The sequence below is a fragment of the Eleutherodactylus coqui genome, chromosome 2, assembly GCF_035609145.1.
Source record: "Eleutherodactylus coqui strain aEleCoq1 chromosome 2, aEleCoq1.hap1, whole genome shotgun sequence".
Classification (NCBI taxonomy): Eukaryota; Metazoa; Chordata; class Amphibia; order Anura; family Eleutherodactylidae; genus Eleutherodactylus; species Eleutherodactylus coqui.
Window position 1 is genome coordinate 148598203 of NC_089838.1, and position 27205 is coordinate 148625407.

Below are 27205 nucleotides of genomic sequence, written 5' to 3' on the forward strand. Positions count from 1 at the left end.
TTGTTTTTTAAATCACTTTTAATTCATTTCCAGGGAATGGCTTATATGTAAAGCCCTTCCCTGAAAAAAAATTCAGGTGTGCCAGCTGACCATTGTCTTCAATGGAGTCGCCGGCAGCAGCAGCGGCTCCATTGAAGAGAATGCCTGCATTTTTATTCTTTTTTACACTAAAATCTTTCTTTTTCTGGTAAGGGCTTATATTTTTAAGCCCTTCCCGAAAATTCATCTCACGCTCGCCGGCAGCCCATTGCTTTCAATGGAGACGGCTTTTGACTTCAATGGGGTTCGTTACTCGAAACGAACTCTCGAGCATCACATCGTGTGTGTGTGTGTGTTTTGTTCACTGTTGGCAGTCCTAGGTACAGTTAATACAATCCCAGTTTCTACTTCACATGATAAACTTATCAGTCCGTATATGAATGAATAAAGCCCCAGTGTGTGTGAGAATTTGCAGTTTTGTAAGGTGGGGCAATTATTTTACACTATGTTAATTTTTAATAGACACAGGAGCCCAGGCTATTTGCACACAAAAGAAGATGGTTATAGGCAGTGAAACCTGTTATACAATTCAATTATTTGTCTAGAGAAGTTTCTGTGTTCTATAGGAGATAAGTAAAAAAAAAATAGCTCTGTTATGGTGATGCAGTACAACACAGAGGGAAGCAGAAGCAGATAGGGTGCCCGCCCTAAACATAATTTTAATTGCCATTTCTGAGGCAAGCCTGGGCACTTGAAGCGGGAGTGTAGAAAATTTCTCCAACAGAAGGATGGTGAACAGCCCACAGATGCACAAGTCGCTAAAGGGAAAATAGAAGAACAAGACCAGTGGGATACTATTTAGCAAGTTTAGATCCCATAGCTAGGGGTGCTCCTTCCTGTGAACAAGCCATAGTAGCCGTTCAAAGCATGGTAGACAAAGCATTAGACATTGTGTTAGATAACCCCCTGGTGGTAAAACCCCCCCACGATATCCAAGGTATACTGATACAAGTGCAACTAAAGCCCCTTTCTCTAGCCAGGCACATCAGATTACAATGTGCTCTTCAAATGCCATCTAACATTTCCTTTCAGAGATGTACTACATTGAACCTGGCTACTCTTCTTCCTATCGAGTATCCTGGTTCCAATGGGTGAGTAACACAAGGGGAAAGGTGAGACAGCTTATTTTTGCAAAATACTGACCCTGATGAACTGCAAGCACAAGATTGTTTAGCTGTAATGCAACAAGAAACAGCAGAATTTGAAAATGTGACAGAAACACCTTTGAATAACCCTCATTTTGAGCTTTTTGTAGATGGTTCCAGGTATCAGGGTGAGGACAAATTCCATACCAGATGTGCAGTGGTCACACAACAAGATGCCCTAAAAGCAGAAGCATTGCCTCCGCATGTCTCAGCACAAGAAGTGGAACTAAAAGCCCTCACTGAGGCGTATAGAGTGACAGAAGGTAAGATAGCAAACATTTACACTGATTCCTGGTATGCATTTGGCATCGCTCATGATTATCGCCCAATATGGAAGGCCAGACAGTTTCTTACTTCAGCAGGAGAGCCAATTAAGAATAGTGCAGCAGTACAGAGTCTCATGGAAACCCTCCTGTTACCTGAAGAAGTAGCAGTCCTTAAGGGGAAAGCACACACCAAAGCCGACACCAAAGAAGCAAAAGGCAACACCATAGCAGAAGGTGCAGCAAAGGCAGCAGCCCTCAAGACGTCGAAGAAGAAACGAAGATACTGACAGCACAAGTCAGAGACAATGATTTAGACACGGTTAAAAACTTGGACATTGATATGCTAAGGACTTGATAGTTACAAGCCAGCAAGGAAGAAAAGGATAAATGGACTAAGATGGGAGCGACAGAACAGGACAGCGTATGGCGAACAGTCAATAGAACTTGCCTACCACGGTCCCTGTGCCCCATGATGGCACAGCTGACACACGGAAAGACACACCTATCAAAAGCAGCAGTGATGTCAATGCTTGATAAAGGATGGGTAGCTCCTGGATTCTCTGTAGCTGCTGCATCATTTGTCCAATCTTGCATGATCTGTGCCATGAGCAACATGGGACAGAAGGTAAATGCACCACAAAAACACTTGCCTAGGCCACTCTACCCATATCAGGGATTGAAAATTGACTACATTCTGCTCCGACCAGTTGGGAAGTATGAATATGTGCTTGCTGTTGATGTTTTCTCAGGTTGGGTTAAGGCCTACCCTGTTACCAAGGCAACCTCGCAAATAACCACAAAGAAGCTCATGAATGAGGTAATCTGCAAGTATGGGGTACTGGAGGTGATTGAGTCAGACAGAGGTGTACATTTTACAGGAGTAGGGGTTTTGAACTCTATAGATTTAGAGGTGATGAAGAATAAAATGGCTGGGGTAGAACAGGATGTTTTGAAATTGGTAAATGTTCAGGCACAATGGATGCCTTCCTTGTTCCTTCCCCAACACCTTATGCTCGGTAATGATAAAGATGTATTAACTCTTTTTAATTTCAGCTTTGCATTACAGTATAATTTATTTGCAAATGTAAGCGATTTTATGAAATACACACAATGTAGTCTGCAATATATGTATATGCTAGGTGAAAGAGAAAAAGCACAGTCGGACCTCATTACCAAAAATTAAAGATTATGAAGAAATATATTCAAAAATATGATACCTAAAGGAGCATAGATACAGCCTAAAATAGACAGTGTAGAATGCACAACTGAGTATTGTACAGGCTCTATGATATATTTCCAGGTAAAAAGCACCAATCTGATGTGCAAGTTTAAAGTTTTATCTTTATTATTTGGTCCACCACTATACCCAGCACAATACTGCTTATCTAAATTTGAAGGTGTAATGGTGGATACAAATAATAGTACACATAAAATAGACAACTCTTAAAACCTAAGATGGTCTAGTTTGTGGTCAGGGGACAGGAGATTTTGAGCCATGTTTGTTGCAACATTCAATCAGTATATGCAACTGGAGAGTGTTGCCAATTACCTATCACATGATGATAGAAATAGGACCACAATATATTTGTATGGTAACAAATTAGAAAAACACCACCTCCATGTACAATTTGACTACACCCTCTTCAGGATGTTTACAGAATGTGTCCCTGTTATACTGGTTTGCAGAAGTACATACTTTCCTCCCCGATGCTGAAATAATGTTAAGATTTTATTGGCATCCAGATATATTACCGATGTCTAATATAACAATATCACTTCAGAAGGTAATTAACGTTATGAGAAACACTGAACAGATGAAAAAGCATTTAGAAGCCATTAATCTTACATTGGCAGATTTGGAGAAACAGATGGTTTGGGTGGCAGATGAACTTATCAGCATAGGTACAATGATACAGATGGATACAGGTCACCATTGGTATGATATATTTACAGATTGGTCGCCCATAGCAGGAAAAGTTATGAATTTTGTATTGCATCCTTTGTTAATACGTTTTACTCTGTTATTCTGAGTGTTTGCAATTTCTGGATATTCAGCAATATAACAAGACAAGCCAATAATTTGGAGATGCTGCCCCTACGATATAGTTAAAACAGCCATCTTAAAGAGCCTTATTGATGGAAATGCGGCAAGAAGAATTGAAGAATATAATGGATAAGTCTGGCATGGGTGGAATAGAACCCTAAAACGTACCATCATCTTATGGACTCTTTCTCGATTGACAATTTTAAATGGGGGATTTGTGAATGCCTCAGGCCTGAATATGATTTTGTCTTGTCTACCACTTCTTGACAAAGCTAAACAGGATTTTCTGGGCATACTGCTAGCAAAAAAAGTTACTAATCGCATATCCTGTTTAGCTGGAACTAACAACGGAATGTAACATTGGAATGTGAAAGCACAAGTTATTGTTCAATCTAATATAACATCTCTAACCAACAAAGTATGCTTATGTAAAAACAAGTTCATCGGGCATAAAACCTGCCCTGCGTCATGTTACTATATAAGTTGTGTCATATGTAATAAAGGTAGATTGCTTTGCACATAGACCTGTCTGTGTCACTGCTTTCTCCCGGCGGGTCCTACAAGCTATTTCAATTTGGAACCCGACAGCATATGAAGGAAACCGTTGAATTTACCTAACAAGTCTCTGCCAACTAGAATATATTTTTGTTTCAGTTTTGGGAATAAATTTTCAATATAATAGTACACTCAGAACCATTGTGATTGGGTGACTAATGGATAATCTAGAGAAATTGACAATTTTCACAACCAAGGAAAATGTAAGACATTTTTATTTCTAGATTAATGACCACCCTGAAAGATTACAATGAGTCATTAAAATGATCCTCCATTCCTGGACAATCAAAGATGCTCTCATTGATTCTCTGACTACTAGAAGTATGCTGTGCACTAGTATGCATCAGTAGTCTAAGATGCTACATTCTGCTCTCACTGGCTAGTACTACTAACATGAGCAGCTCTGGCCAATCAAAGCAGCATGTAGTGTCTTTTACTAATGATGTATACTAATGCATAGTGTGCATCAGGTAGGCAGAGAATCAATGCAGCCATCTTTGTTTGTCTAGGAGACTGATTGCCTTATGTCAGTATTTCCTGCCAGTAACTGAAGGCTTTATCTTTAGGCTAGGGGTCCATGGTAAATTTGGCAAGAACAATGGTCACATGGCCAACAATTGCAGTACAGCCCTGAACATTGTAGCATAATAGGAGTCAATACTGTCACTGTGAATTGCATGTTGCTGCGACAGTGACTCACAGATCACAAGAAATCCAAAATTGCTGTATTTTTTTAGATCTGTTGATCATGGCAGCTTCCAAACCACATGACAACTGCATTGATTTACATTATGCTGCAATGTTGCAGAGTTACACTGCAATCTTAAGGTGCGTGATCTGTATCATGGCCAAAGTCCTCATGTAGCCCTAGCCTTAGACTGAGTTTATATGTTCCCCTTGCCTGCATAGGTTTCCCACAGGGACTAGACAGTTCCAAATAAAAATTAAATTTTTTTGAATTGATACTGCCCAAAAGTACTTAAGTACATTGGATGCTCAGCTACATAGATTTTAATGTGCTGAGTATGTTTCTTACATTTTGTGATTGCATCCAATAAATTCATATATTTGAAAAGTAAACTCAAACTAATACAGTCATTATCAGCAATGATGAATAATAATTTATTTTGAATCCATCTCCACAGATATATCTAGCTACATGACTTATGCCAACACAAATCTTGGCAAGGTTGCCAAATGACACTTTAATTGGACAAATACAGCTGTAAAATACATATTCAATGTACACCGTCTCAATCAAACATGTGTCTGAAGTATAAGATGAGATGTGGTACATTACAAACTTTGCGTGTATTACAATAGCCAGGAATATAAAAAGTTTTATTTTGGTATTTACTTTATGTTATCATGAAAGTATAAAAAAGAAAAAAGTTAGAGAAATAAATTTCCACTTACAATAGATATATTAATAAAACGAATGGCTTCTTCAAATTTCCATAATAAAAAATGAACCTTTTTAGATCTTCGCAAATAATTCCATATTGATAAAGAAAGTAGTAATATATGAAAAAGAAAATGTAAAAGTGTTTGTTTACAAAAGAGAAACTATAAACAGTCACAAAATATATAAAATGCCACATTGAACGAGGCAATCACACTCTACCTAACAAGGTAGTCTACTCCTTAACAGCCCTACTCAAACAGTAGTGACTGATAAAAAGGCATTATGTACTTTTGCTCCATCAGGAGACCTTTCTCCATGTGTCATAAGTTCTTGAATTGTCATCCAGTTATCCAGTATCTTTTTGTTACGTTTTTTCATCATTTTTTTATGACTCAGTTCAATGATACTAACTTCTTTTCTGCTTTCACTGCCACTCTGTGGACTTTCTTTAAGACATTCCAACCTGCTACGCATCATAAATTCCCTTCTCCTTCTTTGCTCTTTTGCCCTCATGAGGTGCTGTTTTCTCTCCTCCTTACTCCAGTAACGTCCCATCTTCATTTCACTCATTGTATCATCATCTGTGGTCATTCCACTTCTCTCTTCCTTGATTTTTAAGGCACGTTCTTTAAGAAGTTTGTCCCTCACTGGCCTTTTAGTAATGTATCTTGTACCATCACTCCTTATTTTCACTTTCCATTCCATCCTCGGCTCTGTTGACCTCTGTGACTCTTTGCACATTGCTACTAGGTTTATTTGACTTTGTGCATATTCCACCGCTGATTTCTGTTGGATGAGTTGCATGTAACTTTGATAATGTCTTGCATGGACAGGTATATTTCCATGTCTAAACGCTGAACTGTGATAAGGGGAAAGATATGGAATTTCCTCCGAGCTTTGCTTCCTGTGATCTAAGAATGTACTGCAGCCTAACATATTTCCTTGGCATTCTGTACTAAATCTTTTTTCATTGGTTTTAGATTTGCAAGGGGTATTGTCAATGCTGCTTAGTCCAGATGATAAATGGTTTGTAACAATAGTGCTTCTGAGATTTTTACGGTTTGTAATACTGATTATTCTTTGAAGAGAACTGTCCGGAGATCTGTCTACTGTCAGAGGTGTACTTCTACAGCTTTCTGCTGTATTATAAGCACTGGAACTGTCCTTATCAGATCTTCCTGTGTGTTCTCTGATATTGCCTACTTTACTGCTCTGTACTTCAATGCTGGTATCATAATCACAAAATTCGTCATCATGAATTTCCCAAATGTCTGCACTCTGATTACTGACATTTTGGCGTCGGTGTGCCTGCATAATGCTCTGGCATTCAAGTTCAATACTTCTAAGCTCCTCATTTAAAAGTTGTAACTCATGCTCTACTCCATGCTCTGATCTGCTACATTCAATGGTGCTGCTGGAATAGTACAAGTCATATTCTCCTCGATTCCGTATTTGGCACTTAAGCTCTAGCAATTGCCTGAACCTATCACACTCTTCTTCTTGATTGACGGTGAGATCAGAATCTACATAATCCAGAGACACCAAACTTTCATTGCATTGCATTTCATTGCTATCTAAGGTACTCTGACTCTGTCTTATGTCTGCATTTTTCTGCAGATGGTTAATGTTGTGATCTTTGAGTGTATTTTCTATCTCCGAGCTCTCATCATGGTGCAGGCTTTCATCAGTGCGACCTACACCACTGTCTTTTTCATGGTTATTGGATGATGAAGTTGCTGTGTCAGTTGTACCATCTTCCTCCTCTGGCTTTTTTAGCTGAAGGAAAGAAAATATTTTTATTAACTCATTTTAGTAACTTGCAACATAGGCAATATTAAATAGAGCATGGAATTGTGCCTTAAAAGAAATAAAGGATTTACAATTTTACAGTGAGTAAAAGTGCTTACACAGGCAGGGTTTCCTCGTCTGTGCATTGGAAACAGAAAGTTATGAAAATGTAGAGTTCATACGGGACTTTTTTAAAGAGTTAAAGCTTCTCCATCCCAAAGAACCTGTCTAGCAAGGTTAAATCAATGTTCTGTAACTAAATAAAAATGCTTGTTGTGACTTAGGGCAAGTTCACACACAGCAGATTTGTTGCAGAAAATTTCTGCAACTGGAAATCTTTTCCATACATATGAATGTTTCTGTACCATGTGCATGGATTTCAGCAAGTCAAATTTAAGTTAATTGGAAAATCAAAGAAATTTCTGCAACTAATTTGCCACATTACTCTTTTACAAAGGGAGTATCTGGTCTTTTTTAACACATCTGCATTATGGCTTTTGGTTATTACAAAATGTGGTGCTGAATTTGTGATGCAATGGATCAGAATGGCACCAACAGACTCCACTGACTTGTAATGGTATATGTCAAGATTCTATTTGTTACCTTAATTTTGATGGCTAAAATAGTTTAGCATGTTTTTATTCTTTCCGTAAAAAAGTAGATAGGTCATAAATATTTGATCACTGGGGGTCTGACCACTGGGACTCCCAGGGTACGTAAGAATGCCACCTTTCCCCGAATCCTGAAAAATGGAGCAATGCTGTGTGTGCATGACCACTGCTTCACTCAGTTCTATGGGACTCAGTGAGATCATGGAGCACATCACTTGGTTGCTTCTATAGACAGAGAATGGAGAGGTTGTCACACATATTCATCCCCAATCTAGGGGACACGAGGTGGGCAGTTTTCAGAATTCCTTTGAGTTCCAGTAGTCCAACCTATGCATTCAAATATTTGTTTTGGTGGATAAACCCTTTAAGTGTATACAAATTTGTCCATAATTTGCTCTTTCCAATGGCAGCCTTAGGAGTCTTTTTGCATGTAACACTTACCATGCAAATCAGCAATAGATTGAGTAGGATGCATGATAATTGTAATGTGTAAGTGCATGCAGTGAACAAACAATCAGCGATTAGTTGTGAAGGCCCATTTACACGGAGCGATGATTGCTCAAAAATTGCTAAAAAGTGATCGTTTGAGCGATCATCGTTGTGTCTAAATGCGCAGCCATCGTGGACGTTTCGTGCGCTCCTAACTGATCGTTAAATTCAGGTCAACCTAAAAATAGTTGTGGAGTCTTATCAGGACCGCACACTAAGTTCTCTGCCGGTAGTGCTGATAGCATTGTTACCCGTCGGAGAACAGAGGAGCTGAAAGCAGATAAGAGCCCTCCAGCTATTAACTGCATTTAGCTAAAGGCTTCATTTGCACGCTAATAAGCTATTAAGTCGCTGAGTAGCTACTTAATAGTTTATGCAAAATGATCACTCAAAGCTGTCACTCAAACTGTTGTTTGAGCAATCTTTGAACGATCATCGCTCTGTGTAAATGGGCCTTTAAATTAGCACTGATTGAATCTTTCATGTGGACCTGAAAATTATCATGCATCGTTTGGTATAAGCAGACAATGTATGATTTACTGAATAGAAAACAGTGGCAGAATGGTTGACTAGAGGCATGGCTGTTTCAACGAACAATCACAACTACCCAATTATTCTTCACTGTAAATACATGCTGGGTTAACAACATACAATTGCTACATTAGTATTGGTTGTATATTCATTCGAATTGAGTTTGCATGTAAAATGGCCTTTATAGTGTATAAATGTAAGTAGTTAGCAAATCTCTGCATGTACAAAAATAAGTACTGAACTGAGAACAATAACAATATTGTTTCATATTACGTTTTCTAAACTGTGTATTTATGTGTGATACAAAATGTTAGTGCCAGTGCTGCATTGACAATAATGTTATATTACTGCTGCTTATTACAAATTCAAATGACTACAGTTCTTATTCATTTTTTCTGACTTATTCCATTTAATTCTAACGGATATTCCAACTATTATTTTAGCTGTAACTAAAAATAACCTGTGTTTTTTAAAGTAGGTATACATTAGTTGATTCCACCTAAGTGCTTTTACGTCTAGTACAAATTATAGGAATACTTCTATTGGCAGGAAGACAAATCCTATACACAGGAAACAGACTTTCGAAATTAAATATGCTCTTGGCAGTTGGACATTGTAATCCAATATAAAAGAATAGTGTCCTTAATAAGGCATCTGTATCTATTGTGAGAAGTGATCAGTTTTTGTTGTTTCTTTTCATTCGTAGGGTAAATTAGGAGAAAGACGATGATGTTTAGTAATTTGTACCTGTTGCACTTCATTAGCTGGGTATTGCATTGCTTCATGACGTTGTTCTTCCAGTATTTGCATGTTTAACTCTTCCAAGAATTCATTCCTTTCATCATCAAGCCAGCCTTCATCCAGCTGTAAAGAATACATTAGTGCTAACACATTGTAATGTGGTGTAAGCCCTAATAGCAACGCCTGACCACTTCCTTTCATCATAATGACTCTTTTCAAATACAAGCTTTTTAGATTTTGCCTTGCACCAAAATAATAATGAAAACATATTCATTTCCACTGCCTTTCATCCTGCACATAAACAATAAGACTAATTTGTTGATAATCTGTAAGATCCTGTAATATTTTGTAAAAGAGGTACGCAGCAATAATCAGTTGTAAATCTGTATGTTTAGTGCGCTCTTTCTGGTATCAGGTGTAGGCCAGGATATTGCCAAGTATGGAGCTAATATACAACATTATTTAAAATTTTCACTTCAAAGCTAAATGTGCTGGAAAATGATGACATTATTTTTAACTCAATACCAGTTTGGCTTAGAATCAATGGACAGTTTCATACAGATATCTAAGTCTCCCAAATGCTTGAAAAAAGCACGGGAGCGCTGAGACACTGGGACGAGTGTCGGGTATCGTCTGCCCGACACTCGTCCTCTGTAAATGGGGCTTTAGTTGGGTTTGGAAAAGAACACATAGTCTTCACAACTTATTAGATTTACTATAATTTAGGGTAGAAACTGGCATAAGTTATAGTAGACCTCTATCCCAGTTTATAGCTGGTGTGGATTTCACAATCTGGCATACAAATTGTCCAAACATGCGCTAAATTTTTAAAAGGTGTGTGACTCTTAATACATTTGGTGCACATGACTCTAGGGTGCTCTTTACCTAGACTGGCACATTACCTATTATATCTGCGCTGCAACACTTACAGGTAATTTAAGGAGTATGGCAATGCACTTAAAGCTATTTCAAATTGTGTTTTTGACCTCCATTTAACGTTTACAGTGGGAAAACCCCCCAACATGTACATTAAATAGAGGCTGTGACAGTTGCCTAACAATGGCATCCATCACCCACAGACTATAAAAGTAGTTGTTTAACATTTATGTCATGAGCTTTTCAATACTTTTTCATGATATATTCATAAAACAGATGTTTATAAGGGATGGATGCCACTGTCAGGCTTTTGTTTAATGCATCTGTCACCCATTGGCTGTAATGACATTTGTTTAATGGATACATCATGAAAAGGATGCTTGTCACAAGGGCTCCCTCTTGCAATGAGATTGAGAGGTATTTCTCAGGTGTCACGGCAGCCTTGAGCCTCCTGAAGGTCCTCAGGGCTGCCATGTATTTTTGACTATTAAGCCCTACCTACAGCAGGGCTCAATAGAATGTCTGCACAATTATAACATACTCTTTGTCAACAAAAATCAAGCACCTAGAAGAGAAGTTGTAGTTTTACTGCATAACCTGGCATGCAGTTACATCTCAGGCTGATATGCAAATAATTAGAGTTGTAAAGTGATGACACGCCTTTTCCCTTGAGACCTATTAAAAAGACTCTCAGATTCTACTTTATGTGTACTCTACTTGTTGACTACTAGAAATGCCTCTACAACACAATAGAACAGATTTTGCCAAGTTAATTGAGTTTGAAAAGGGGGCTCATTATTGAAATGCGAGAAGCTGGATGGTCGTATCAATAAATTGCTCACCACTTGGGCATTTCTGACCAAACTGTTAGTAGGTGTTGGCACCAGTGGATGCATGAGGGCATGTACATAAAGTGACTGGACACCCTCAACAGACCACTAATAGAGAGTACTGTCTGGTCATCTGAGAAACACGAGCTCCAACTGTTTTGTTGTCCCCCATCCAGAGACAGATGTTATCAGGGTGGTTACAGGCCCCTGTCGGAACTATTTTCGGTTGCTTTTCTGAAGGACATTTGGTCTCACAGTGTCCATTGCATGTACTGGCTTTAACATGTACCGTCACCTCTGTTTGCAGTGGTGCCATGACCAATGAAACTGGACTGCTATGAAGTGGACACAGGTTGTCTTCAGTGATGAATCCAAATTTAGTTTAAGCACTCACGATGGCTGTGCTTGTGTTTGAAGTCCTAGGGATGAGCGCCTCAATTCTGCCTTTGATGTGGAGTGGCCCACTGCCCCCACTGCTGGTGTAATGGTCTGAGAGGCCATTACATATGATAGTTGGTCACTCCTAGGAGTAGTACCAGGGACAATGACAGCTCAGTGATATATTCAGGACATCCTGCAGCCACATGTATTGCCTCTCATGGCAGGGCTTCCAAGAGACATTTTCCAGCAGGATAATGCTCAGCTGTACACAGCAAGGGTGTCACAGGAATACCTCTACTGCATTGCCACACTTTTTATGTTTGCCTGGTTGCCAGACTTTTCATAAAAAGAACATGTATGGGATCATCTGGGATGCCACCTTGTACAGCCTATGAGTTTGCATGATCTAGAGCCTCAATTACAGAAAATATAGACTGATATGCTGAAGGTGAGTGTATGCCTCCATGTTCACTCATATCTCATTTTGCATCCAAGCTAGAGAAGGCCCAACAGGGTACTAGAGACCCTCTTCAAGTGCTCAGTTTTCTGCAAAAAATTATCCTTTTGCTGTAATGTTGTAGCCATTTTCTTAAAACAATCTTACAATCACACATATAAAGTTTCAATCGATTCCGACAACTTCTTCTAGATGCTTAATTTTTTTTTCACAATGAGTATATATTGCAATACTAAACACTCACTAGTTCACGTCTCCTATGGGAAATTTTAATTATTACAAAAAATAAAAATATTAAAACTTTAAAAAACTTTTTCTCCCATTTTTAACAAAAAAATCAAAACAAAAAATAAACATATTCGGTATTACTGTTTCTGTTAATGTTTAATCTATTAAAATAATTAATTATTCATCCTGCACTGTGAACATCATCAGAAAAAAAATACTGTACACAGCACTAGAATTATGCTTTTTATGCCCACCTCTATCCAAAAAAACTTTTAAGTAAAGCCCTCAAAAAGTTGTTTGCACCCCAAACTCGTACCAACAGAAACTACAGGTCTGCATATAATTAGTCTGCATATAACCACATCAACAGAAAATTTTTTAAAAAGTGTTAGAAAGATAAACAGATGTAGCATGCACTAAAATAATAAAGGTGTTAATATAATTTATCATTTACCCAAAATAGCTATCTCATTCACTTATGCCTGCCAACCTTGTATTCAGTGAAAGAATGGACTGTACCAAACTATGGATCCACTAGTGTTAATCCTCTTAGAAGTGCGAAGCAGAATGCAATGGACTCATAGATGTCATGCAGGACATATAAAAGGACTAGAAGGTCTTTGTCAGAAGCAACTTGTTTATCTACTAGAGTGACGGTTGAATCATAGAATTATAGAACAGAATCGTAGAGTTAGAAGGGACATCCAGGGTCATCGGGTCCAACCATCTGCTCAATGCAGGATTCACTAAATCATCCCAGATAGATATTTGTCCAGCCTTTATTTGAAGACTTCCATTGAAGGAGAACTCACCACCTCCCTTGGTAACCCGTTCCACTCTTTGATAACTCTCACTGTCAAAAAGTTTATTCTAATATCTAATCTGTGTCTCCTCCCTTTCAGTTTCATCCCATTGCTTCTAGTCTTTCCTTGTGCAAATGAGTATAGGGCTGATCCCTCTGCTTATCCTCCCTTATCATTGCACAAAAATCTTAAATGAAGAATTTATTAAAGGGAAAGAAAGAATAATTTCTTCACATGAATAATCGTAAAGAGAAGTCTATAGAGTGTGTAGACTGAGTTTTTGGATTAGATAAGCCTTGCAGTAGAGTCTTACATATGTTTCCATGTGGAAATACAATATATAATATATATTCTTGGTGTGATGTGAATATGTACCTACTCTAGGTATACATAGTAATGGTAATGCATGCCCAATTTTATATGAAGTGGCAAGTTCCAATATCAGGATTTGAACTGGTGACCTCACATTCCCTGTCTAGTCCCCTCCATGTCTTGTTCCTCCCCCCAATTAGTCCGGCCCTGTCCATTCATGCATTTCATGATTTTTGTGGTCCATTGCCTTGATCATCATCTCATAAACCTGCTCCTCTCCTGCAAACTGCGACTACATATTAATAATCTCTGGCTCTCCTCCCGACATTGCTACCTGCCCCTTTCACTTGTACTGCAAACCATTCAAATAAGAATAAGGCTGATTCCTCCAAACTGTGATAGTTCTTTGATTATTTGTAGACAGCTATTAAGTCTCCTCTCAGTTTTCTTTTTTGCAAGCTAAACATTCACATATCCTTTAACCATTCCTCATAGGACATGGTTTGCAGACCACTCGCCATTCTGGTAACTCTTCTCTGAATTTTCCCCAGTTTGCTTATATCTTTTTAATGTGGGGTGCCCAAAACTGGACACAGTATCCCAGATGAGGCCTGACTAAGGAAGAGTAGAGTGGGATAATTACCTCACGTGATCTAGACTCTATGCTTCTCTTAATACATCCCAGAATTGTGTTTGCCATTTTGGCTGCTGCATCATAGTGTTTACTCATGTTTAGTCTTTGATCTATTAGTATACCCAAATTTTTTAACATGTGCTGCTGCTTAGCCCAATTCCTCCCATTCTGTATGTGCTTTTTTTCATTTTTCTTGCCCAAATGTAGGACTTTGCATTTCTCCATGTTAAATACCATTCTGTTAGTCGCCGCCCACTGTTCGAGCTTGTGATCTATTAGGCTTTTTCACATGTACTGCTGATTAGCTGAATTCCTCACCATTCTGTATAAGCTTTTTTCATTTTTCTTGCCCAGATGTAGTATTTTGCATTTTTCCTTGTTAAATAGCATTCTATTAGTCGCCACCCACTGTTCAAGTTTGTCCAGATTCTTTTGAATCCTCTCTCATCTCCAATGTTAGCCATCCCTCCTAGATTTCTGTCATCTGCAAATTTGATCAGATTCCCCTCAATTCCCTCATCTATATCATTTATAAAACTATTGAACAACAGTGGGCTGGGGCTGAGGACTGAGCCTTGTGGTACCCTACTTTAAACATTTTTCCAATTGGATGTGCAGCCATTTATGACCACTTTTTGAGTATGATCACTCAGCCAGTTGTTAATCCATCTAACAGTTACCTTGTCGATCCCATACTTGGTCTTTTTTTTCAACAAGGATAGTATGAGTTACTTTGTCAAATGCTTTATTAAATTCAAGATATACTATATCTACTGCATTTCCCTGATCAACACAGTCAGTGATTCTGTCATAGAAGGAAATTAGATCAATTCATCTAGCATGATTTTTTTGTTACAAACCCATGCTGGCTCTAATTAATTGCTCCCTACTCATTCAAGTACTTGCATGTATGCTGTTTAGTAATTTGTTCAAAAGATCTTTCCGAGCATAGAAGTCAGGCTCACAGGATTGTAGTTTCCTGGGTCCCTATTCTTCCCTTTTTTGAAGATAGGTACAAATTTGCATTTATTCAATCTTCTGTGACCTCTCTTGTTCTCCAGGAATTTTCAAAGATTACGATGAATGGTTCAACAATTATGCTTCCTGCTTCCTTCAATATCCTAAGATGTAATTCATTCGGACTTGGAGACTCTAATTCATTTAAGTTAGCTAAGTGTGCTCAATATAATTTTTTAACAAATTCACTATTTTCATCCTATTAATATCCTATAGCATCTTTTGACTTTTCTTTTGCTTTTGACATACCGCCAAAATACTTTTTTCTGCTTCTGGCCTCTCTGGCAAGCCTCAATTCATTATTAGCTTTAGCTTTTCTGACACTTGCCCAACAATTTCTGCAGACTGCATTATAGTCTTCTTTAGATATGCCCCCTCTTTTTTATTTGATAAAAAACATTTTTCTTCCTTTTTAACATTTATTTAAGTCCTCTGTTCATTCATCCTGGTCTCTTTAAAAGCTTCCTATTCTTTCTTCTTTTAGGGATTGTTAATGATTGTGCTTTGAGAATCTCATTTCATAATTTTTCCACTGCTTCTTCAACCTTCTTGAGCATTTCTGTTCTTAATAAAAACTGGCCATCAGATCCTTCCTATCCTCTTTCTGAGTTCATTAAATCTGCCTTTCTGAAATCCAACCTTGAAATCTGAGTCTTTTCAGCTCTTCCTCCCCTTGTTATCCAAAATTCAATAAATGATTACTGCCTCCTAATTTCCCGGCCACCCTTACTTCCTCGACCATTGCATTCTGTTGGTAAGAATTAGGTTAAGATAGCAGATCCCCTTGTTTTCTCCTCTACTTTTCGGAAGATAAAGTTGTCAGCCAAGAGAGGATAGGAATTTGTAGGACCCATTACTTTTGCCTGAGAGAGATTTCCAACAAATGTCTGGATAGTTAAAATCTCCCATGATCACTATGTCATGCTTTTTTGAGAACTTGGCCATCTGATGTCGAAAGAGTTCATCAATATCTTCTGCTTGTCTAGGCGGCCTATAGTAAGTGTCTACAATCGTGTCCTTTCTGTTGTTTTCACCTTGTATTCTTACCCAAACAGTTTCTACAGAACTACCATTCTCTGAAGCTTGAATCTCTGTGGAGATGTATGCTTTCCTAAAATACAACACAATACCGCCTCCCCTTTTATTAGGTCTGTTTCTTATAAATAAGTTGTATACTTCAAGTCTTGTATTCCAATCATGTGTATCATTCCACCAAGTTTTTGTGATGCCTATTAAATCATATTTCCCTTCCTGTGTTAGGAGTTCTAATTCTCCTTGTTTGTTTCCCATGCTCTGTGCATTTGTGTAGAAACATTTTTGTTTGTGATCGGTGTCTCTTGCTCTTCTATTTTCCTTCTGTTTTTTTTAACTTTGTTATTTCTTTCCACTTCTAGTAGCAAGGTTCTCAATTGTATACATTAGCTGTATATATTTTCCTGGCCTTTCACATCCCTTCCCATATTGTTCTAGTTTTTGGTATAGATAAATGGCTAGTAGTATATAAGTAGAAGGATAGACAAATAGGTAAAAGGGCCCACTGCAATTACTGGTGGTTTATAAGAAAGACAGAACGTGGCTGCTCTATGATGAGCTCTTATAGAACAAAAGCATAAATACTGTTCATGCATGGAAGTAGCTTCTTGTCAGTGGCTCTCTGCTATAACTAATGGGACTGTCATCTCCATATATGACATCACATAAACTAATACAGCATATGAACAAATGCTGTCTACATGAGGTAACATCTTCAATGTTTAAACTTTTAAATAACAGAAAAAATATTATAGATTTTATATAATTTTAAGTGATGCTTGCCAACAAGCTATTTGCTAAATTAGGAACATGAATATACTTTTTGGCATGTATAATAGGTGGGATGTTTTAAAATGTAAAATGACTTAGCTATATCCTGAACAGGTAAACATGGAATCATTACATAGTTTGTATTGTACTGTATTGTCTATTAGTTTAAAATCATTGCTGAAAAAAATGTAAACCACCTTACACTTTAAGGGCGAAGTCAGATGAGCATTTTTTTTTTGCACGCACCTATGAGCACAAAAAATAGTGCATCTGATAGAACCATTGGATTCCTATGATGTGTTCACATGTCCGTCTTTTACAGGCGCAAAATTCTTGCACTTGCAAAAGATAGGACATCCGTGCACCGGGAAGATCTGTGCTGTGCATAAAAAAATCCCTGTGGGAGTCCCCTCATCAATAAACACTGTAACAGCACTGTCACAGTGTTCACTGACAAGGGGACTCCCCATGGGGATGAAGGAACCCCCTGCCACAGTTGTCACAGCGGTGATAGCTGTGGCAAAAGGAATGCAATGTTCTCCCATTGCTTACAATGGGGCCAGCGCTGCTACCGCCATCCCTATTAAAAGCAATGGGATGCAGACAACTCCCACAGTGATTTTCAGGGAAGGGCTTCAAATATAAGCCCATCCTTGAAAAATCATCGCTAGGTGTAGAAAAAGAAAACTAAAAAACATTACTTACCTAGCAGCGTTGTCTGGGCTCCGATGCGTCTTCTCTCTGCAATCCCGGAACGGATCTTAAGCACTTTCAAAAGGTGAGGATTTAAAAATCCCCACCTCTTGAAAGTGCTAATCTGATTGACTGAGCGCTCAGCCAATTACAGGCTTCGCTCAGCCATTCATTGAATTCAGTGTTAAACTGTTTAAAGTGGATACTGAATTTAGAGCTGACATTTTAGTCTGTGTGCAGAACAGAGCGGGTAGAGGGTTGTGAACAAACAGACAACAGAGAAAATTTGTAAGGGCTCTCTATCACGGCCACATCACGTATTTGTGTCTTTCAACAACCAAAAATCGCCTCACACTGTGTATTTAGGTAATTCCTGCAGGTTTTTCTGTGCACCAATATACAGTGTACCGTATATTCCGGTGTATAGGATGACCTTTTAACCCCGAAAAATCTGCTCTGCAGTCGAAAGTCGTCTTATACGCCGTCAATCCCAAAAAAAAGGAGTGTCCAAAAAAAAAGCAGTACTCACCTCCCAGGGCGTTCTGCGGCGCTGCTGCAGGCTGTTGCTCCTTCCTTGTTGCCGACAGAGCATTGCTTTCTGGATGTGGGGCTTGAAATCCCCACCTCCAGAAAGCTAATGCTGTGATTGGCTAACTCACGCGGTGTCAGCCAATCACAGCCATTCAATGACATCATTGAATGACTGTGATTTGCTGACGCCGCCTAAGTTAGCCAATCACAACCATTCAATTATGTCATTGAATAGCTGTGATTGGCTGACACCGCGTGAGTTAGCCAATCACAGTTTCATTGGCTGACGCTGCCTGAGTTAGCCAATCACAGCATTAGCTTACTGGAGGCGGGGAATTGAAGCCCTGCATCCAGAAAGCAATGCTCTGTCGGGGACGAGGAGGGAGCGACAGCCTGCAGCAGCGCCGCAGAACCCCGCGGGAGGTGAGTACTGTTTTTTTTTTCTACACCGTATTCCCAGCGTATAAGGCGACAGTTGGGGGACTGTCTTATACGCCCAGTCGCCTTATACGCCAGAATATACGGTATATATGCGGGTAAAAAAAATATGCAGAAGGGCTCATTGTTTCACTGCACCAGTAAGCAGTAAATATGCAGGTTTTCACTGCATATTTGCACTGGTCCATTTATTTTTATGGCATATTTTGGTGCGAAATGCACACCGATATAGAACATGCAGTGTCATGTGAAAAATATGCAAATGAGAATGAATTTATTGAAATGGGTTCTATTCACTGGGTATTACATGCAAGAAAAAATGCATGGTGTAAATCTGGCCGTCTATGTGCCCAAACTCTCCTGCATTTCACCTGGTCCCAAGGAAAGAGTATCATGGAGTTTTATTCATGTAATCACACCCTTTATTAAACACAGAACATATTGGCTTCTAATTGTCACATATGGGGGGATCTTTTTTATCCAATAAAAGGGAAAAAATGAGCACTTCCTAACCTTATCACTTATGTTGTTTAATGCCATAGATGCCGCAGTCAGCATTGACTGTGATATTTAAAAGTTTTTACAGAAAAATAATACAAAAAATGTATTCCCCCTACTTATTGCAACAATAGAATGTAAAAAAATGGTATTACCATAACTGTAACATGCTGTACTCTAGAATATTACATCATTTATTTAGTCTGGTAAATTCCATGAAAAAGAAAGAAAAACTAAAAAAGAAAAATGCCATAATAGCCGCTTTGTGGTCATCTCTATTCCCCAGAACAGAAATAAAGGGTAATCAAAAACCATATAATAAGGATACCAATAAAAATTACAGGTCATCCTTCAATAACTAGCCTTCTTAGAGTTGTCAGCGAAAAAATAAAAATGCTCTGGTCCTGTAATCTAAGGACACACAAAAAAGTCTACTTGTAAATATATATTGTGCAAAAGTAGTAAAGCATATGAAAAACTACATAGATTTGGTGTTGCCGTAGTCGCAATGACCCATAGAATAAAGTTAATATAATATTTATTAACATAATATTTATACCATATGGTGAATGCCTTAAAAATAAATCCCCCCAAAAATAATGAAATTGGTTTTTTTTTTCTCATTGCTCCATTCATGTCAATGGGAAAGTAAAAAATTACTGAGTACAAATGCTCAGGTATCTCCAGCATCGGACCCCCAACAATCATAAAGTTATTTTTTTATTCTGTGGACAAGGGGCTAATTTTATAACTTGGCATTGCCTTTTAATGCTTCATACATACTAAAATCTTGCTTGTTTACCTAAAACTAAAAATTTAGTTGCTTTTATAGGATTGTGTGTTTTTTTTATGATCTGTGATTTCTGTCAGGGTGACAAGTCCTAGGCTCCCCCAACCTAAAGTCATCTACTAATGTTTACATACCTTTCAGTATTTCTGATCTGACATTTTCATTTCACGATACAGTGTATTCTCATTTTGCTTTATGATACACATTGGATTGATATGTAGTTGTTTGGACCAACACTGTTATTTTCACTGTACGATGGATTTCCAAATTAAACAAGAACATTATTTGCACAGTGCTCAGAAAAAAGAGGTCAACACATAGTAAGTAATCATTCAGAGAACATCAATGTTTCTTTACAGTATTTACTCATATATCTTTACTAACCGGTAAATCTGGCCTTGCAACTAGAAGAACGATTTTCCTGCATTCATCATTGGAAAGCAAAGCTACCGCTTCCTCTCTTTTCTGTATGTCTTGGCCATTAATCTACGAAAAGAATGAAACCTGCAAATTAATTTCCATTTTTACAAAGCAGAAAAAAAATCCAATCAAATATCCCTTCATTCGCGGCAGTATGGAAGGGAAAACTCATGCATCGGGCTCATTGTCAGGTCGCTCTTGGTAGTAAGTGCCTTCACTCAATTATGCACTTACTATAAGAAAAGTATTGATCAGTGAAGAATGGTGAATATCAGAGGAAGCAGTTATGTTCATAAATGTCCGAGTTGTTCCCCAGTAACATACATCTAGCAACACAATTAACCAGCCTCTGACAGGTGACGTTCATCTTTCTCCACTCAGAGTAATGGAAGTGTCACTCTGAGATAATAGTGCCGGTAGAAGGAAGAATGGCAGCGCAACAGCTAAAATCAGTCATACTAGAGACTTGCACCGAGCCAATTAGGGAGCTACACTATTATCTCTCACGAGGCAATGCTTAACAGCCAATGTTGATTGCAACTCAGTTTTATCATTTTAAGATCCTGTAGAACATTTTCAATAGAGAACAAAGCAGAAAATATAAACAAGTCATTTATTTCCCAATTGTAACTTTTTTTGTCTTACAAGGACGTATGACTAGGTGCTGAAACTAAATCAAAATAATTAGTTGATTGCAACATTAGCTTTACCTTCAGCAAAATGTATGAACATATAAAAAGACAATTCTCACTAATTAAAGTAGTTAATTATTTTAATAACTGTATTTTTATTTTATGAATGGGCAAGAAAGAAGAAATTTACATCTCTATGACTTCTAAAGAGCTGTCGTCATTTGTTTTAGTAAGATATCAGCATCATAATTCATGAAGAAAAAGCTCAGTGAATCAAACATGCAGCACATAGTGAAATATTAGAGATGTATTTAACAGAGAACGATGCCCAGTTATAATAATTAAAGTCCTGGGAGTTTAGCTGAAAAAAAGGATTCTTTTAGGGGCAAAAAAAAAAATTTACAAGCAAACTTTTTCATATTTAGGCAAATTTCATGTCAAAACCATGTATTTTAGAAGCTCTGCTGTCAAGTTTGTGTTCTGCTTATTTACAGATTTATTTCATTTACTTTCACTCCAGTTCTGTTAAATCGTGGGTGACTACGTATATGGTTGATATTGTTAACAGAGTGTTCTAACCTCTTACAAGTCCAGTCAAGTGGCTCCCAATTTCAAAAACTAGATTAAGAATAAGCATACTATGGCTGATGCAGCTGGTTGAACCAACATTGTGTACTGTATTTATTTTCCGAAGATAACCCTACTTATGGTCATTTTGTTGCTTTTTCTATCTTTAGTCTTTTCTGAAGTTTGGAATACATTTTCTTGTGTTCTCTCCATTTCTTCAATTCTGACATGTGTCATGTGATAACAACTGTAAAGTTATTTTACTGATTCAAGTGACTGTCTTTGTGTGACATATTGTAAACTTTGGTCAATATATTTAGCATTTTGTATTCAGAAAAATCTGAAATTTATAGAAAATGTGGACAAATTTGTATTTTTCTAAATTTTATTTTTTCTGTTAGTTAGACTAAATGCACAAAATAATTAGTAAATAACATTTGCCATATGTCTGCCTTATGTTGGCATCATCTTTTAAACCTCCCTTTATTTCTTTGCAGAATGTTACAAGGCTAAGGCCACTCTCACACATACCATCGGTAAAACGCCACGTTTCAAACGCATCATTTTACCACGATTTCACTATATGTTAGAAAACCCCAAGAAAACTTTCCATATTAAAAAATTGCACCCCTCAAAGTAGTCAAAAAGGTATTGAGATAGTTTGTTTACCCTTTAGGTGTTTGATCCTTGGAATAAAACAAAATAGAGGTGGAATTTCAAAATTTTTAAATACATTTTTTCTGTAACACAACAAGAGTTAACTGAAAAACAAATTTAAATATTTATTACCCAGATTCCACTGTTTTACAAATATCCCACATACAGTCCTAGTGTGCAACATGAAAGCAAAAGACCAGCTCCTCTGTTCCCCACTAAGACACATGACGTATTTGGCACACTTAAGCCTCATGCACACGGGCGGATTTGATTTGCGGAACCCATGCAAGACATGGGCACCCGCAGAGCATCTAAAAGCATGCGGATGTGTTTTTTTTGGTTTTTTTTTCTGTTACACTGAAAAAGCTCCTGTCATCAACATATAATGTGATTTACATCTTTCAACAGCTCTTTCTGACTATTGTATGTAAGGATCTGCTTTATTGGAGTTCATTATGTGCTTCATATTCTTTAATGTTTACTTTATATTACTTTGTAGTTGATATTTTGGTGGCTTTGGGATCACTTAACAATTTTCCATAGAGTTATGATTTCACTGTATAATATTTTCAACATACAATAGTTGTTCCTGAACCAATTAATCCAAAGTCACTGTTGGTTAATTAGTTAAAATAAGTTATTGTATTTGCAATTGAATGGTTAGCAATGCCTTTGCAGCCTTTTTTTCAACTTCAAGTGTCTCTCTAAACACATCTTTTTAGGTCTTCTGCAAACTATTTGTATTGAGGCTTAGCCCACACTAACAAATCTTTCCTGAGTAGGACCGATTTATTAGTAACCAGGCTTTGTGTGCCTTTACTTAAAGAGGTTGTGCCATGATAGAACGTTAGCCCTGATCCACAGGATAGGCAATAACTATTACATTTCTGGGGATCTGACTTCTGGGACCCCTATGGATCTCAAGTGTGGTGCTCCAGTGCGTATTGAAAGTGTCGGCAGCAGCAACTGCATGTCTGTACTGCTCGTTTATTGACCAAGACATCACTCTAAGTGATAACTGGGCACTGTTCCTCTAGGAAATATTATTAGGCTAATTAAGTACCGCATATCAGCTTAAGAGGTATTATTGCAGCGATCACTCCTCATAGTGGGGTGCTAATTCAATACAGTACCTTACCTATACTTACTCATTGCCTCTAATGGATTATAGTCCTAATCTATAAACAATTTTCTATACTCAGTTGATGACTGATAACCCTTTCTCCAGGGAATCATCCCAGGAGATACTTGAGCCCCTGAGGAGCCCATGCAGTGGGCGAAACGCGTAGGGCAATTACAAGGTCTATTTTGTACATAAAAACATCTCATGTCTATTATACATTGGACTATATGAGTTGCATGTAGATTCCGGCTGATTACGACATCATGTTCAGGTTCGGAAAAAATGCATAGGTTTTTTGGAACATTAAAACCAAGAAACCCCCCCCAAAAAAGAGCTATCTTTTGGACGTAAAAGACATAATAAAGAAAACGTCCAAGATCGATACTGATCTTGAAGTGTTACTGTATGATACAATTTCACATTCCCTACCGGATAGTGGATTTATTTTTTTTTTTTTTTGATTTTTTTTTTTTTTTGTTGTTTGTGTGTCCATAAGGTTTTTAAGCAATATTTATTAAAAGTTAATTTTTATGAATTTATATTTTTGGGTCCTAAAAGTGAGCTTCGTTTATGAGACTGCCAGCGTTATGAGCTACAGTATCTATAGCTTTCCCATTGAAATTAATGAAGCTGAGGTACACATAGGGGCAGACGTTTCCAACACTTTCATTCATTCTTGGATCCATGGGGTCAGACCCCCACGATCTGAAAGTTATCCTCAATCCAGTAGACAGGGGATAACTATCTATGATATTTATGGCACAATCCTTTTAATGCGTAAAGCACCTGTGAAACCCACACTTCAAATCTAATCTCCTTAATTGAAACACCTTTTGCCCATTAGCTCTTGGAGTAGTCATTAACACAATGGTTTACTTATTTTTCCTAATTGCACTGTGGGTGTTTAATCAATATGCTCAATAAAAGAAATTAATAGTACAAATTATTGTGTTATTAGTTTAGTTAAATTGTGTTTGTCCATAACAGGGATTTAGATAACCATCAGACCGCAATTCTTTTTAGTAATCAATGTCAAAATCCAGATTATTTCAAACAGTTCACTTGCTTTCTTGGAACTTTCTACCATTATAACAAAGTTCAATAATACATTAGTTCATCTACTTCAATTTATTATCCAGCAATGTTGCATTCTTATCTGAGAATTATGGCAGTGTATATGGTTCATACTACTATCAGATGGGACTATGGCAGGAATTATTGTACAGGGGCAAAGTCTAGTGCATCTACATACTGTCATACAACCTTATTTAGTTAGGGCCTCGGTCAAACAAACGTTTTTTTTTTCTGCACAAATAGCCACGCAAAAAGATTGTGGCTCGCATGTGGAAAAATTGCGTGAGCAAAGCTAAAGGCGTGATTTACATTTACACATAATTTGTTAGTTCAAACTATTCATAGCGCGTGCTGCGTGCTAACCAGCTCCCAAAGGAGTCAATCAGAACTCCTGCGCACAACGCAGGCCCTTTTTTTCTCGCAGCACGCATCTTAGATGCATGCATTGTAGCCTGGCATGTCCTATCTTTTGCAGGTGCGAGTGCTTTGCGCATCTAAAAATCGTTCATGTGAATGCTTCAATGGAAACAATTGGTTCTAAAAGACACAATCTTTTTGCACGGCTATCTGTGTGCAAATAAAACGCTCGTCTGACCGAGGCCTAACACTTTAATATTAAGAAAAGTTGACTTTGAATTAAAGTCCCTTTCAGATACATTCTACCAAACATAAATTAGTTAATGAACCCAGAAGCGGGGATAGGTGAGTAACTGCTCATTTTTTATTTTAATGCATGGGGTAACCATTGACAGGGGTTTCCTTAACTCAAACAACCCCTTTAAGTAAAAATTGGTTCTAAAATGTTTTGAGTTTTTTCAGAGTATCTACTTTTAATCAGTTCAAGAGATTTATCATTTGATCTTTTAACATACAAGGTATTATTGGAATGCATTTTTACTTTCGCACAGATAAATGCAATTCTCAGGAGAAAAAAAATTAATAAGCCATCGAGGTAGCAAAATAGAGACGACAGAAAAGAGAAAAAGCAACATAGGGTAAATGAATGTGATATGTGATCTTTGTGCTGTTAGCTCTTGCTGAAATGAGTAATGATATTACCCCTGCTCCTATCACCTCATCACAGCCTTGTCTGTAAGCATACATGTTTCAGGAGATGCTATCCTTTCTCCGCAGGCTTGATTTTCGCTTTTAGGCCACACAGGCAGATGGATATATATATCCGGACACTAAACTTTAACGGATAGGTATCCTGTAGGACCCATTGCCCTCTAAAGATAACTGATTCTCACAGATGATACCAGCGTGAGTGGCTAGATATTTTTGTTTCAATGAAAATAGTTTTTGATTGACTGGAGACTTTTCAAGAAGATACAAAAATCAATTAAGAAATTGCATGATATAATATTTTAGAATGCTATTATTATAATATTTATCAAATGTGAGAGCACTCTAATTAAATCTTAGAACAGATAAAGGTATTTATATTTCTCTATAATCCCTTGTCATATACTAGAAAACTATGACTTTTTGAGTACAGCTATAGTGAGTGAAGTAGTAGATATTACTCACAGGCCATGGAACCTAATTGGGATTAATGGGGACCAAAAGGCACACTACCATTCAACAAGATATCAATCTCATGAACTGCACATGGTATGTGGGATAGAACTGTTTCACATTTTGTGCTGGGGCCCACCAGCTTCTGATCAATGAAGGAATAAACAATGAATATTTCCTTTAGGGCTCTTTCACACGACAGTATATGTGTAGCTATATACCTGCGTATATACGTTGAGCCATGTGAATAAATGCATTGGATTCAATGCATTCTATCAGATGGACGGCGTATATATGCAGGTAAATAGCTGAGTATATACTGTCGTGTGAGGGCTCACTGTAGGAAGAAGACGGCCGTACCTCAAGACGGACGTCTCTCTGCAGCGCCGAGAGAAAGAACATGTGACCGGCTTCATTGCCGATTAGAGATGAGCGAACGTACTCGGTAAGGGCGATTTCGCAATCGAGCACCGCGATTTTCGAGTACTTCACTACTCAGGTGAAAAGTACTCGGGTGCGCTGTGGTTGAGCGGGGGGTTGCAGCGGGGAGTGGGAGGGAGAGGGAGAGAGAGAGGGCTCCCCCCTGTTCCCCGCTGCTACCCCCCACTCCCCTCTGCAACCCCCCGCCCCACAGCGCACCCGAGTACTTTTCACCCGAGTAGTGAAGTACTCGAAAATCGCGGTGCTCGATTGCGAAATCGCCCTTACCGAGTACGTTCGCTCATCTCTATTGCCGATCATGTGTTCTTTCTTCAGCGCTGCAGAGAGATGTCCGTCTTGAGGTACGGCCGTCTTCTTCCTGCAGTGAGGGCTCAGTCACACGGGCGCATCGGCACCTGTGTACGGGTGCCGATGCGCCCATGTGACTGAGCCCTGAAAGAGCCCTTAAAAAAGATTCTTCATATAATTGCATTTTAATTTTAAATCTGAGATAGGGAATGGCAAAGCTTTTATGTTTGGTACTGAATTATGTTGCATGCATAAAATAAAAATTCTGAAGTGTGCAATAGTATTCTTCAACTGTGTCTATGGGCGTTCTACTCAACATTGTACTCTTGGGTGCAGTTCTTTAAGCGAGTTATGTTTGTCTGATATAAACATATTTCTTTCTGCCACTCCTTTACCATACCTATGTGGAGAGACTGGGTGAGAAGAACCATAGTGTAAATTTTGGTGGAGGTCCACGATATGTCAGAAGTTTTCTGAAAATAATTTATATTTTCTAATGTTTAATAAGAAAAAGCATGAGTAAACCAGAGAACGTCCTTGGAATAATGTTAAAAAAAAAAAAAAAAAAAAGAAACACATT

General features: G+C 38.0%; 1 protein-coding gene across 2 annotated transcripts in view; it reads right to left on the reverse strand.

Annotated features, from left to right (window-relative positions):
• Nucleotides 1-5305: 5305 nt before the first annotated feature.
• PDZRN4 (PDZ domain containing ring finger 4) overlaps nt 5306-27205 on the reverse strand; it is a 180312-nt gene continuing 158412 nt past the window's right edge. The window contains exons 6-8 of one of the 2 annotated variants that reach the window (XM_066591747.1): nt 20290-20391; nt 9621-9737; nt 5306-7230 (exon numbers count right to left, since the gene is read on the reverse strand). In XM_066591747.1, coding sequence (XP_066447844.1) covers nt 5707-7230; nt 9621-9737; nt 20290-20391 — 1743 coding nt within the window. In that variant the 3' untranslated portion in view covers nt 5306-5706. The remainder of the gene's footprint in view (nt 7231-9620; nt 9738-20289; nt 20392-27205) is intronic. The other variant, XM_066591748.1, reaches the window with a different exon arrangement.